Source organism: Oncorhynchus tshawytscha, linkage group LG05, assembly GCF_018296145.1.
Source record: "Oncorhynchus tshawytscha isolate Ot180627B linkage group LG05, Otsh_v2.0, whole genome shotgun sequence".
Classification (NCBI taxonomy): Eukaryota; Metazoa; Chordata; class Actinopteri; order Salmoniformes; family Salmonidae; genus Oncorhynchus; species Oncorhynchus tshawytscha.
In genome coordinates, this window is record NC_056433.1 from 8,679,164 (window position 1) to 8,694,511 (window position 15,348).

The following is a 15,348-nucleotide window of genomic DNA, read 5'->3' on the forward strand; positions in this document are numbered from 1 at the left end:
ATTTTTTAAATAAATACAAATAATGTTCATATCAAACACTGGGGGGGGTCAAATCAGACTTCATGCTTTAGTGTACAAAAGGTTTTTATTTTCCAAACTATTGTCTAGGCGTTAACCTCGTCACAATAAGTTGTATAAGGGAGATATAAAGCGGAACAGAAACACCACTCCATTTAAACATTCAATACAAATGGGCTCAAATAAAAACAGCACGTACAACGTTTTCACAGGGTGTCTTCTTCACTGAGGATAAAACAGAAACCCCCTAACAGTTACCTTACACCACCCCTACACTGAGGATAAAACATTATTTTACTGCCAAAGGCCCACACACACACACACACAAAAAGAGATGGTATTCTATCAAAAAATAACAGCATAAAACATAAATCCCCTAACAGTTACCTTACGCCACCCCTACACTGAGATGAGAATGGTACGACCCAAAACATTAACCAATCACATTCCTTACCATCATGCAACAGTACTCGAATTCTCAACAGTTCATGATATCAGAGGTACCAACCAACAGCAAGGGGGGAATCAATCACAAATGAGCTTTGAATGACAAAAAAAACATTCCAAGTAAAATAACTGACCGAAACGAAACAAAAAAAAAGGTTTAGGGAATAAATGCTCAAAATGAAACCGTCATTGTGTTCAGAGACGGATGCTTTTACTGAGAACACCCATGATGCTGCAGGAGGTCAAAGGTCATGTCAGAAGAGGGGGGGGATAGGGAGGAAACAGAGGGGTAAATACAGATTCAGGAGGCCAGTACTGCTAGGTGTTCCTGGCCCTGGCCTGTAGTCTCACTAAAACTGTGTGTGTGTGTGTTCATGTTTGTCTTAATGCGAGTGTATTCATGTACTGTGTGCGAGTGTGAGCTCATGTCAAAACGTGTATATTCCTGTTCTCAATACTCAGTGGCGGCTGTCTGTGGACGGGGAACGAGAGCCACGAGACCTAGACCTGGAAGGAGACCTGGAAGGTGCACGCTGTGCAGGGGGAGGAGAGTGGGGAGAGGCAGACTTGCTGGGCTTGGAGGGCCGTTTGGAGGAAGTGGAGGAGGTCTCCTTGGCCCTGGGCGGTGGGGAACCGGGGGCGGCTCCTCCTGCACCACCACGGGGGACCGGGGAGCCGCTGTGGGACCGAGAACGGGAGCGGTTGTAGTCCCTCTTGGGGGACCTGGAACGACGGGGTGTCCTGGAGCGGGACGGAGAGCGGTTGCGAGAACGAGAACGAGAGGAGCTCTCTGAACGGGAGCGACTCCTGGAACCCCTGGAGAAGAGGAAGGAGAAAAGGATAAACCCACGTTTTGACCACACCCCCCTTTTTTTTGATTGGAACAGAACTTTACATACCCAAGTGGTCAGTGTGACTTTTTGGATCTGAATGTCAAAACTTTGACAAAGATGCTCAAAGTTGACCCATTTTAAATACCATGCCTTTAAAAATCACTGGAAAATAAATCAGTTAAGGATCTTTTAAAAGCTTAAAGTAAAACAGAAGCTTCTCTTCCCCTCTTTAACATGACTCAAGACACGTGAACCTTTCCCCTCCCTTCATATTAGCAGGTTGTTGTAGCTTAGACACCATTTTTCTACCGCTACGGTTGTTATGTTGCGCCACCATCAGTTGAGACATGCTCTTGAACACAGGGTGGGGGTGTGATGTTTCGGCTGATAAAAATGTACTAAAATGGAATAGAATTAAAAATGTCAACTTTCAAAATGGCACCACAAAGATGGTTAGAGGTCCAGGGAGAGAGACAGAGGGACGGAGAACATCGAATTGAATAGGAATACCCTTTTTAAAATTATACTGTCAATCCTCTATAGGAAACCTATTGAATTAGCATTTAAGTTGACATTCGGCAGTGGGAGAACAGTTGCAGTAGCAAGTAGAAGATATCAAATATCAAATGTAAATGGAGAACCAGCTCATTTGCAATGGTCTGAAGGGATAAGTTCATCCTATTTCTGAGATTGTAATGACACCCATCCTGTCTGTATTCAAGAGCATGTTGTGTTTCAACCGATGGGAGACAACACAAAAACATCAGGTGATGTGAAATATGGTCTAATATACAAAATATACTACTAATAAAACATTTAAAAATTAAAAGGTTTAAAAATGACCATCTTAAATATTTTTCTTCAATAAATAATCAAGTCGTCTGAAAACCCTATTTGTAAACTTTTAAATGACTTAATCGTTTATCTTTTCCAGTGATGAAGACACGGATGTCTCATGTTATGTAAAATAGGTCAACTTTGAGCACCCTCATCTCTCGAATGTTTTGGCTTTCAGGTCCAACAGTCACTTTCTGACCACTTCAATGAGCAAACGTGTATGGGAAGTATTTAGATTGGGAAGTATTTAAGATTCAATCAAAAAAAAAAAGCAGATGGCAAAAGTGATTTAATTCAAATGGATTTACCCTAAATAAAACCATCTGTCTGTTGTCTTATCAGTTCACTGATGCCCTATTCAAATGCACTGATAGTACATCCTTCCCTCAGTTCCTTAGAGGAAACATCTAGAAGGGCTTTAGTCTCCAGACCAACTCACCTCTTCTTAGCTGCCTCGATCAGCTTGATTTTCCTTCCATTGATCTCCTTGCCAGACAGCTTCTCAACAGCGTTTTTCAGATCGCTGTAAGAAGCGAACTCGACCACCCTGAAGACCAACACGACAAAAACAAGAGGTCAGTAGGGATATAACTGAGACATTGGTTTAAAATGTCCGTTATATGAGGAGGAGTATGGGCGTTGGCAACGCGTCTAGGAAGAACAGCTAGGGGAGCGTATGCCATTCTTACCCTTCGTTGAGCTTGGGGCGGTGGGCGTCTGCAAAGGTGACTTCCCCCGCCTGTCTCATGAAATCTTTCAGGTCCTACACAACGACAGGCTAAGTTAGGACCGGACCAGGACAACACTGTCAACATAATGCATCATATTTCCCCAAAGAGAGAAAGATATCATAGAGCAACTACAAAGTAGAGGACGACCGATTAATCCGAATGGCCGATTAATTAGGGCCGATTTCATGTTCTCATAAATCGGTAATTTGACTACAATTTTTTTATATAAAAAAAAAATCTTTATTTAACTAGGCACGTCAGTTATTCTTATTTACAATGACGGCCTACGAACAGTGGGTTAACTGTCTTGTTCAGGGGCAGAACGACAGATTTGTACCGTGTCAGCTCAGGGATTCAATCTTGCAACCTTACGGTTAACTAGTCCAACGCTCTAACCACCTGCCTCACGAGGAGCCTGACTGTTATGCAAATGCAGTAAGAAGCCAAGGTAAGTTGCTAGCTAGCATTAAACTTAATAATAATAACTAGTTACTACTACACATGGTTGATGATATTACTAGTTTATTTAGCGTGTCCTGTGTTGCATATAATCGATGCAGTGAAAAAGGACTGTCATTGCTCCAATGTGTACCTAACCATGAACATCAATGCCTTTCTTAAAATCAATACACAGACGTATATATTTTTAAACCTGCATATTTAGCTAAAAGAAATCCAGGTTAGCAGGCAATATTAACCAGGTGAAATTGTGTCACTTCTCTTGCGTTCATTGCACGCAGAGTCAGGGTATATGCAACAGTTTGGGCCGCCCAATTTGCCAGAATTTTACGTAATTATGACATAACATTGAAGGTTGTGCAATGCAACAGGGATGTTTAGACTGAATGCCACCCGTTAGATAAAATACGGAACGGTTCCTTATTTCACTGAAAGAATAAACGTCTTGTTTCCGAGATGATAAGCAGGCTCGTAAGCATTCATTCAAACAAGACTTTTGTGCGTTTTGCCAGCAGCTCTGCTGTTTATGACTTCAAGCCTATCAACTCTGGAGATTAGGCTCATGTAACCGATGTGTAATGGCTAGCTAGCGCGCTAATAGCGTTTCAAACGTCACTCGCTCTGAGACTTGGAGTAGTTGTTCCCCTTGCTCTGCAAGGGGCTTTTGTGGAGCGACGGGCAACGCTGCTTCGAGGGTGGCAGTTGTCGATGTGTTCCTGGTTCGAGCCCAGGTAGCGGCGAGGAGAGGGACGGAAGCTATACTGTTACACTGGCAATACTATAGTGCCTATAAGAACATCCAATAGTCAAAGGTTAATGAAATATAAATGGTAGAGAGAGAAATAGTCCTATAATTCCTATAACCACAACCTAAAACTTCTTACCTGGGAATATTGAAGACTCATGTTAAAAGGAACCACCAGCTTTCATGTTCTCATGTTCTGAGCAAGGAACTGAATCGTTAGCTTTCTTACATGGCACATATTGCACTTTTACTTTCTTCTCCAACACTTTGTTTTTGCATTATTTAAACCAAATTGAACATGTTTCATGATTTATTTGACGCTGAATTAATTTTATTGATGTATTATATTAAGTTAAAATAAGTGTTCATTCAGTATTGTTGTAATAGTCATTACAAATATATATTTTTAAATCTTTATTTAAAATCGACCGATCAATCGGTATCGGCTCTTTTTTTTGTCCTTCAATAATCGGTATCGGCGTTGAAAAATCATAAAATCGGTCGACCTCTACTACAAAGGCTAAGATAACTAGAGGGGTCCAAGAACCTTAGAGAACACTGCAAAATGACTGGCTGTCTGGTCCAGCAACACAGAATCAGTGTGTTATAAAAGTAGTTGTCAGTTCAACGATTAGGTCTGTCTGTGTGCGAAGTTGTGTGGGTACATTGACGTCTGCGACCAATCAACTTGACAAAACTAGCTGTTCAGAATACGCCACATACCTCCTTAAGAATCCCCTTTGTAGCAAATATAAGAGCTTGGCAAAATGGCCAAAAATAAGTATTCAACTGAACAGAGGCTACAAAGCCCTACAAGCTAAAGACCGTTCCTAAGGAAATGTGATGAAAGCCTTTGCCGGAAAAACAAATGGCAGCTTACACAGTCGGATCTTTTTGCTACTAATTGGTATTTTGACCAATCATATTAGCACTGAAAAATATCTGACCAATCAGTCAGGGGGGGGTAAAAAAACAGAACGGCGAGCGTGCATAAAGATGGCAGAATTCAGATAGCACTATATGAAGCATAAAGATGGCAGAATTCAGATAGCACTATATGAAGCATAAAGGCTTCATAAAAAAAGTAACGTTAACTGACTATCGTATCGTCGAACATGAGGTAATGCATTCTGTTTTTGTTTTGTTTAGAACTTTGCTCCATTGGGTAGCCTGTGTAAACACAGCCTACGTGATCTGCAATTGGATCTGTAAAAAAACGGAGGACGCTAACGTCACATATTTCAAGTTGACCCGAACATTGATTTTGGATTATTTTTTGCATTGTCTCAAAATTATTGGACCCCGCTGTCTTTAAAAACAACTACACAGAATAGTCATCAATATAAAAAGTCTGCATGACCAGCAGAGGTGTTTGTGTTGATGAACCCCAAGAGCCCTGTCGTCTCTGGCTAGACAGGAGCTCCCTAACACCCGGGACGGGAACCCCATCTAGGGCTCAGCACCCCCCCTCAGTCTCAGTACAGAGAGTCAACAGGGAGGAAGAGAGGAAACTAATACCTGATATCGACCCCTTTGGAGCAGGCCGTAGCAGGCTCTCCTAGTCCACCATACCATAACCACCTTGATCGCACCTTGTGATCCAACCTTGACCTCTCGTGACCTCGCTCAGCAGATTTTATCCACTTCTGGGCACCTCTCGCGATGTGCGGACGGAACCACAGCACATGGGGAGGGGAGGGGATTGGGGGGGGGGGAGATATGGATCGATCGAAGCCTCTCAAATTAACGAACCACCATGGATCAGACCAAAACACCGCCACCATCATCATGAACATCATCATCGAATCTCCTCTTTCAGCCTCTCTGTTTGTGATTTGTGTCAGCACGGCGCTCCGGCCATCGAGGCCCCCACCAGGGGGACAGCGAGTGTGAGCGAAGGGGCAGCCAGCGCTTCTAGAGCAGAGCGAGTAGTGGAACCCGGGGCTGGGACCTGACCCCCCGACCAAGCGAGGGAGCACTCTCTCATACGACCAGCAGGAGGAGAGGAACCAACTAGGAGCGGGCCGACAGGCACGCTGGCTGGCACGACATGGCTCAACCCAGAGAGAGGGACCCTGATTGGGTTAACTCCACCATAAGAAGCGCTCTCTTCCATACGACACAACAGTCAGGCTGGCAAATAAAGGGGTGAAGAATTGGTTAAAATTAAAAAACAGACAAATGGTTTTTCTCCCTCTTGTATCTAATCAACTGCATTCTTTAGCTGCAGCAAATAGCTATGGCTAGCCATTTCTCCACCGGAAGCTCTCAGGAAAGGGCTGGATATGTACTGAGAGCTCTTGATAGGTTATTAAATACTGTGCAAGGAGCCATTTGGGCCAATCACAACACATTTAGTGCTGTCGATTTGCATATTTATTTGCTCTCAGCCCATGGAATATTACCACATATACTAAAATAAACGTAGGCAAAAAAAACAAAAAGGAAAGAGTATGAGTCTTGTATTAGTCTTTACCTGGACTGCACCAGGAAGTTGCCTTGAGATCATTACTAGTGAAGATTTCAGGTATAAAGCTGAGCGTTCTCTCCGTCTGATCAGTCAGAGCCTGGAGTTACTAACAGGCAGGTAGAGACACACCCAGGTAAGGAACTCACCTGCCAGCTGACGCGAGATGACAGGTTCTCCACGATGAGACGGTTCTCCGTACGCATCGGAGGAGGGTTCCTACTGCGATGAGGGGGGAGACAAAGAACAGTGTGAGAACCTTGCAGATGATCTAGAATCGTGGTTCCCTTACAGTGGGTGAGAACACGTTGGTGGGTCATGGTTGTAGTTCCTTCGTCCTAGCCAAAGCCGGGATTTGGTCCCAACTAGTAGCCTAATACTTTTTTTTTTTGCTGTGGTGAGAGAGAGAACCTCAGTACTGATTTAGGATCAGTTTTCCCCCTGTCCATTTGTTATAATCTAACATGCGTATCAGATCCTAGAACACCCCCCAACTATGCTTTGTGTCTACAGGACCATGACTGAACTATTTTAGTCAAAGGGGATGAGAGCAGTCTCAGCCCACACAGAGCTGCTGATAGCTTGCTGGTCTCCTAGATTAGGTTGGATTTACACAACATAACCACAAGTGTGTGGACAACTGCTCGTCGAACATCTCGTTCCAAAACCAAGGGCCTTTGCTGCTATAACAGCCTCCACTCTTCTGGGAAGGCTTTCCACTAGATGTTGGAACATTGCTGGCATAACAGCCTCCACTCTTCTGGGAAGGCTTTCCACTAGATGCTGGGAGCATTGCTGAGGGGAATTGCTTCCATTCAGCCACAAGAGCATTAGTGAGGTCGAACACTGATGTTGGGTGATTAGGCCTTATGCCAATTCATCCCAGGTCAGGGCTCTGTGCAGGCCAGTCAAGTTCTTCCACACAGATGTCAACAAACCATTTCATGCTTTCATGCTGAAACAGGAAAGGGCCTTCCCCAAACTGTTGCCACAAAGTTGGAAGCACAGAATCATCTAGAATGTCATTGTATGCTGTAGTGTTAAGATTTCCCTTCACTGGAACAAAGAGGCCGAGCCCGAACCATGAAAAACAGTCCCAGGCCATTATTCCTCCTCCACCAAACTTTACAGTTGTCATTATGCATTGGGGCAGATAGTGTTCTCCTGGCATCCGCCAACCCCATATTCATACGTCGGACTGCCAGATGGCGAAGTGTGATTCATCACTCCAGAGAACATGTTTGCACTGATCCAGAGTCCCAATGGCGGCAAGCTTTACATCACTCCAGCCGACGCTTGGCATTGCGCATGGTGATCTTATGCTTGTGTGTGGCTGCTCGCCAATGGAAACCCATTTCACGAAGCTGCCGACAAAACGTTATTGTGCCGACGTTGCTTCCAGGGACAGTTTGGAACTCGGTAGTGGGTGTTGCAACCAAGGACAGATAATTTTAATTTATTAATTTTAATTTATTTTAATTTTTTTATTTTACAAGCGTTCCACTCTGACCTCGTGTGGCTTACCACTTCACAGCTGAGCCGTTATTGCACCAGAAGTTCCAACTTCACAATAACAGCGCTTACAATAGACCGGGGCAGCTCCAGCAGGGCAGAAATTTGACAAACTGACTTGTTGAAAAAGTGGCAGTGCCACATTGACAGTCACAGAGCTCTTCAGTAAGTACTATTCTACAGCCAATGTTTGCTCTCGGGAGATTACATGGCTGTGTGCTCCATTTTATACACCTGTCAGTATTGGGTGCGGCTGAACTCAACGAATCCACCAATTTGAAGGGGTGTCCACATAGTTTATATTCATAGCAATTTTCCAAAAAAAGGTGCTTCATATTGACAGAAAGTGGAATAAACTGTCATTTGAACTTACTCTGCCGGTTGTCCACTTGGTTGGTTTGTCCTTATGGAAATTTGAGACAAAATATCCACAGGAAGTATGATTAAACAAGACTTTAAAAAATGCTGGTACTGAGAAGTCTATATCCTGGCATGTGCATGCACGCAATTACATTGTGCGCTTGCCTCAGGTGATGAACAAACCGCGAAAGCCACGTACAGACACCAGTGTTTTAAAGTTGGTTTAATAACATCTCGATGTGTGTATTTTTTGTCTCAACTGTCCACAATGTAAAAAGGGACTTCAGACTTCAAGGGGCCTATATGTTGTTAGCGACGAGTGTGGAAAGTCCCCACTGGAAATAGCAGGAGGCTAGCTAATAGTATGAACGTCCATGTTACCTCCGACTATCCTGGGAGCCACGGCCGTAGCGATCTGGGAAGCGGCCACCACCACCACCTCCTCCTCCTCCCCCACCTCCACCACCACCACCACCTCCTCCTCCTCCTCCTCTGTCCCCACCGCGTCCTCGGCCACCACGCAGGCGCACTCGGGCGTGCTCAATGGTTACCCTAAGAGAGAGAATGGAGAGGTGAGGGGGGAGAGAGGAGAGTACAGAGGGGCTATGGATATTTCTACCACAGCTCCTTAATTGATATGTGGGCACTGTGAGCCAACGTGGTTGTGAGGTGTAAATGTCCATCGTGAACAGAGCCACAGTCACTTTACCTCTCGTTACAGAGCTCCTTGCCGTCCAGCTCATAAACGGCATCCTCAGCATCCCTGGGATCATCAAACTCCTGGACAACAACATAGAACATTCAGACCACTATCCATTCTAGAACATTCAGACCACTATCCATTCTAGAACATTCAGACCACTATCCATTCTAGAACATTCAGACCACTATCCATTCTAGAACATTCAGCTAACACAGCAATGACTTAGCGGAGTTGGTAATTGAGGGCTTAGCTAAGCGTGTCAGGGAGTAGATTTAAATGCACACTAACAATTTTATATTAAAAAAAACATATTTGCAGATAGCCGAGTACGGCATTAGTAACGTAAACACCTTACTCTGCTAAACTTCATTAAAAAAAATTAAAAAGCAGAGTTAGCAGAGTAAGGTGTTTACTAATGCCATTTGATGTTTTAATGGACAAAATGTACTTTTCTTAAAAAAAAAAAAACAAGGACATTTCTAAGTGACCCCAAACTTTATATAAGCACACACTACCGTTCAAAAGTGTGGGGTAACTGAGAAATGCCCTCGTTTTTGAAAGAAAAGCACATTTTGTCCATTAAAATAACAAATTGATCAGAAATACAGTGTAGACATTGTTAATGTTGTAAATGACTATTGTAGCTGGAAATGGCAGATTTTTTTAATGCAATATCTACATAGGTGTAAAGAGGCCCATTATCAGCAACCATCACTCCTGTGTTCAAATGGCACATTGTGTTAGCTAATCCAAGTTTATCATTTTAAAAGGCGAATTGATCATTAGAAAGCCCTTTGCAATTATGTTAGCACAGCTGAAAACTGTTCCTGATTAAAGAAGCAAAAAAACGTCCTTTAGTTGATTTTCCGGAGAATCAGCATTTGTGGGTTCGATTACAGGCACAAAATGGCCAGAAACAAAGAACTTTCTTCTGAAACTCATCAGTCTATTCTTGTTCTGAGGAATTATGGCTATTCCATGCGAGAAATTGCTCCGAAACGGAAAACCTCAGACAACGCTGGAACCAGAATAGAAAGAGGAGTGGGAGGCCCCGGTGCACAACTGAGCAAGAGGACAAGTATATCAGAGGGTCTAGTTTGAGAAACAGACACCTCACAAGTCCTCAACTGGCAGCTTCATTAAATCACAAAACACCAGTCTCAACGTCAACAGTGGAGAGGCGACTCCGGGATGCTGGCATTCTAGGCAGAGTTCCTCTGTTTAGTGTCTGTGTTCTTTTGACCATCTTAAATCTTTTATTTTTATTGGCCATTCTGAGATATGGCTTTTTCTTTGCAACTCTGCCTAGGAAGACTACCATCCCGGAGTCACCTCTCCACTGTTGAGACTGGTGTTTTGCAGGTACTATTTAAATGAAACTGCCAGTCTAGTTTATCCCCTGAAAGTTAACTTGTTAACTACCCACATTGACACAACCCGTTATTAGTTAGCACATGCACCTGCCCAATGTAGCCTGTGTACACAGGAAGATGTAGTATGGAGAATAGGAGCCATTTTGGCCTGTTTAGGAGTTGCGTGTATGACGTCTGTCAAGGGTTATTTTTCTACTCGTTCTGTACACCAGCGGGTACTATATGTTGGGGTCATGGGTCAATGGTCTCACGTGCATGTAGGTAGCACAGGTGACCAGGAAAGGTTAGTACAGGTGAGAGGAGAGCACAGAGTTCTTACCACATCACAGGTACAGCTTATAGACTGTCTAAACCCGGGGATTTACACTGCACAGGTACAGCTTATAGACTGTCTAAACCCGGGGATTTACACTGCACAAGTACAGCTTATAGACTGTCTAAACCCGGGGATTTACACTGCACAGGTACAGCTTATAGACTGTCTAAACCCGGGGATTTACACTGCACAGGTACAGCTTATAGACCGCACGTGTTCACCTTTTGAATAGGAATGCGTTTTGGAGCTATTTATAGACGCAATAAAATGGGAACTACACCCCAAAAGAGTAACGTTTGGAAAGCGGATTTTTGTGTTAGCATTATGGACAGCTCTCCCCTGTGCACAGGGAATCGCTACTACAGAGATTGTTTGCTAATTGGCAAGACAATCTAAACCCCTCCAATCTAAACCCTTCCAATCTAAACCCTTCCCTGTTCTTATTCACGAGTTCCGTGTTTCTTCACAATATTATCTTTTATGTTTGTTTTGGACTGAGCGTTCTACGCACTGCATCTCTAATAAGAGCGGATGAAAATTCAAAAGTGCATCATCAATGAGCGCCGATGAAGATTATCTGAAGAGCATTACAGGGGCTTAGAAACACGACGCCATTCATAAAGGAAGCAAATGATTAGTAGGAAAACCCTTTATCATCATTCTGAAGTCGCCAGATTGACTTTAGATGCAGTATAACGTTAGCGTCGCTAGCTATTTTTGAACAACATCGGCATCTGCCTAAAGTAAATTTGACATGATAATGCTGGCAAAGTTGTTTCCTACAAAAAAAAACTCAACTTAAGCCATGTCATCGTATTTCCAGGCACTATATTGTAATTTTGACTAAACCGTCACCAGCCTCCGTCCAGAATGACCGGGCACCACTACTGCGCCGGCAATAGAGGGCGGCTTAAACTTTCATAACAACGGCCCGACGCGACCGCGTTTAGGAGGAGCAACCTATGAATGTGTTGGCCAGGAAATCAACATTCTATTCTGATGTTTTGAGAGCATTGGCGAGACTACATATTTCCAATGCATTTTTGATACAATCAGCCAAAGGTGCGAGTGCATACTGGGTAGCGAGCCAATTTGATGCGATCCACCAATCAATCAACATAGCCTATCATTTCTGTCAACAGCAATCGTGATTAAACACTATTTCAAAAATATATATTTTTAAAAGGGGATAATGTTAACTTCACTAAGTAGGTCTACATTGGTTGGATTAAAAAGTATATGAGTTCTACTTACCACTTTACGACGTTTCTACTGTACGAAGTTTCTACTGGTAGCTTGCTAAATAAACATCAGCTAACAGAACCTGTCTGTTGATTGACAGGCAGAGCCCACAACGGATGGGACATGAACCTAAACCCCTCCTCCTTGTCAGGTATAGATCACTTTAATTTCACATCACTCGTATCCAATAAATGGTGGCCAATAGTGAGAGAAATTGTGAAGCTATCCTCGCTAATTTAAAGCCATAAAAAGCAGGCAGTTACCTGCTGTGGAACTCTGATAGAGCTAAACGTGCGCAATTTATTTGCATGGAATCAAAAGTAGTAGTCTAGTAGATCTGACTGTGATCTTTAAGAGGTGACGATATTAAAAGAAAATATTTAACATTGACTTTAAAAACGGCACACTTGTCAATGGTTTCAGCAGGCAAATCAAACACTGCATCTTATTGTGACCAGCTTTTTCTTATTTAACTGACTTTCCTAGTTAAATAAAAAGGTTAAGAACAAGTTCTTATTTACAATGATGGCCTGCCGGGGACAATGATGGCCTGCCGGGGACAATGAATGATGGCCTGCCGGGGGACAGTGATGGCCTGCCGGGGGACAGTGATGGCCTGCCGGGGACAATGATGGCCTGCCGGGGACAATGATGGCCTGCCGGGGACAATGATGGCCTGCCAGTGGGTTAACTGCCTTGTTCCGGGGGCAAAATAACAGATTTTTACCTCGTCAGCTCGGGGATTCGATCCAGCAACCTTTCGGTTACCGGCCTAACGCTCTAACCACTAGACTATTCATATTCTAAATAGTTCAGATCCAATCTCTGGGCATGTTCGTAAATACACTGTGGCTAACTACTTCCATTTCAGATCACTCACATCTGAGTGTGCTTAGGGCATATGGGCCGGGTGAGGTTCTCTCTCATTTGTGTCTGGAAGTAGCTAGCAAGCCAGCCAACTTCAGCCAGATAGCTTGGGTGCTTGACTGCCGTTCACAACGCTAGGAGCAACCCTACTCCTCCCTTACAAACCAATATTACTGTTGAAACTGCAGTCGAATGTGGTATTTACACTGCACAAGTACAGCAGTTGAATGGATTTTGAAAGCAGTATTTTTTTTTCATAAAGCCCGGGCCACTCTCCGAGAGCAAAACACTCTGAACTTACTCAAGACCCAGACCACAATTGAAGGCAATTCACTCTGGAGGGTACCTGTAAATTCAGAGCTTTGTCAGATTGTCCTTTGGAAAATTCAGAGCGTTTTGCTCTCGGATCGCACACTGACCTAACAACGGTCGCCAAGCACCCAAGCTAACTGGCTAAAATTAGCTCGCTTGCTAGCTACTTCCAGACACCAATGAGAGAACACCTCACACTGACCATATTACTCTCCCTAGCAGAGCTGGTTAGGCTGTTTTGGGGATATAAACAAGGAATTTATCCAACAAAAAGGACCATTTGTGATGTTTCTGGGACATATTGGAGTGCCAACTTAAGATCTTCAAAGGTAAGGCATGAATTATATAGTTTCGTGTAGCACCTGCCTGGTTGAAATATTTTCATGTGTTTGTAAGATGGGGCGCTGTCCTCGGAAAATCGCATGGTTTGCTTTCACCGTAAAGCCTGACGGCTGGATTAAGAAGTTAGTTTCTCGAAATCGGAGTAGATAGTGAATATATGAACGCCCCCTATCGGCCTGAACTCAGAATAACTCAGAATCAAATAGGCATCACAAAAATAACATGGTCGCTGTGGTAGAAAGTTTATTTTGAGTGACTATGTTCTGCATATAAAACAAGAGTTCCATTAGGTAGCCTGATTTCAGATGTGTCCATGTAACTAGGATTGTTAGGGAAATCGTTCTTGCAATGTATGCAAACAATTTTTTAAATATTTTTTTTAAATGAACTATTATAATTAAATAAAAAAGGTCGTGTGCAATTTGTGTGTATACTGACCACAAAACCAAAGCCCCTCTTGAGGTCGATGTCTCGGATGCGGCCGTATCCTTTAAAGAATCTCTCCACGTCCTTCTCTCTGGCGGACGGGTTCAACCGGCCCACAAATATGCGGCATCCACTCATTCTGGCTGTAGGATGTGTATCTAATAGCAAAACAGTAAAAGATAAAAAGAAATCGACCTATGATGACAAATATGTTTTGATGAAAACGACTTATGATGACACTATATTGCAGGAATGTTGTTAAAACGTCGTGTCAGCTGGCCCAGGCACCAGAAATACTTTTAATGCGCACACCCACATCATTCATTTAGCTAACAGCATTTTTTTTGTGTTGCTAACGTTAGCTAGAATACCATCGTTTACAAAGTGCATAATGTAAAACAGAAGTTCAATACATTATCAAAATAAATATAATAAACCGTGCAATCATGTATACTCATGCCGGAGAGGTTTCAAAAGCGAGTATTTATTGTTACCTTAACTGCGACAGTCATCGTGCATTTTTTATTTTGGTGGGGGGCCTTGTGATTGCGTGATCGCAAGATAAACACCACAAAGATAACACTAACAAGCTTGTTAACCACATTGTTTCCGATTAGCAATACTTGTGCATCAACATTAGTTACATCCATTTTAATTGTGAAAATCTTCATTTTTAACATACCTTTCTGTGTTTTTCTTCTGCTGGGGGGGAGATTGACTTGCTGCCTCTTGAAAACACAGCGGAAAAAGACACGCACACAAAATGGAGTCGGCTTTTCAATGACACCGTGCGGTAGTACCACAGAACAACCAGATATTTCACTGGATGTATAAATGTGAAGCATCTGGTTTGCGAAGCCATTCACTACCAAATATGGTAGGGAGAGGAAGCCCACTGGCGGGCAGGGGGAGGAGATGGATTTTGGCCGATATTATGCAAATCTTCTCATCAATTAAAATTATATATATATATATATATATATATATATATATATATATATATATATATATATATATATATATATATATATATATATATATATATTCACTCTGGAGGGCAGTTTGTCTCAATACAGTTTTCTGTTATGAACAGAACGGACTAAATTGAGTTATTGCACACGGGCAGTTCACAGAGTAGGCGTTCCCTATGGGAAATATGCAGATGTAGACTACAACGCGCCAATAGGATCTCACTAGCTTGTGCTTGGCTCTGCCCACCTCCTTACTTGTTCTGCCCACTATGACTCATTTGTTCGCATTGGAAACGGTAAGCTGTGGTCTGTCTTGGTTTAGTTATAAAAAATCTTTGGTAGTACTTTATCTAGCTGCTAGGTATCACCTAGTCAGTCACAAGGTTC

General features: G+C 43.0%; 1 protein-coding gene across 1 annotated transcript; it reads right to left on the reverse strand.

Annotated features, from left to right (window-relative positions):
- Window positions 1-66: 66 nt before the first annotated feature.
- On the reverse strand, window positions 67-14,823 carry LOC112236031 (serine/arginine-rich splicing factor 5). The gene is made up of 8 exons (XM_024404602.2): window positions 14,673-14,823; window positions 14,003-14,148; window positions 9,119-9,189; window positions 8,791-8,961; window positions 6,687-6,759; window positions 2,825-2,898; window positions 2,575-2,682; window positions 67-1,281 (listed from the first exon to the last, which is right to left on the reverse strand). The coding sequence occupies exons 2-8, from the start codon at window positions 14,126-14,128 to the stop codon at window positions 924-926; spliced, it is 981 nt and encodes a 326-aa protein (XP_024260370.1). The 5' UTR covers window positions 14,129-14,148; window positions 14,673-14,823; the 3' UTR covers window positions 67-923.
- Window positions 14,824-15,348: the final 525 nt, after the last annotated feature.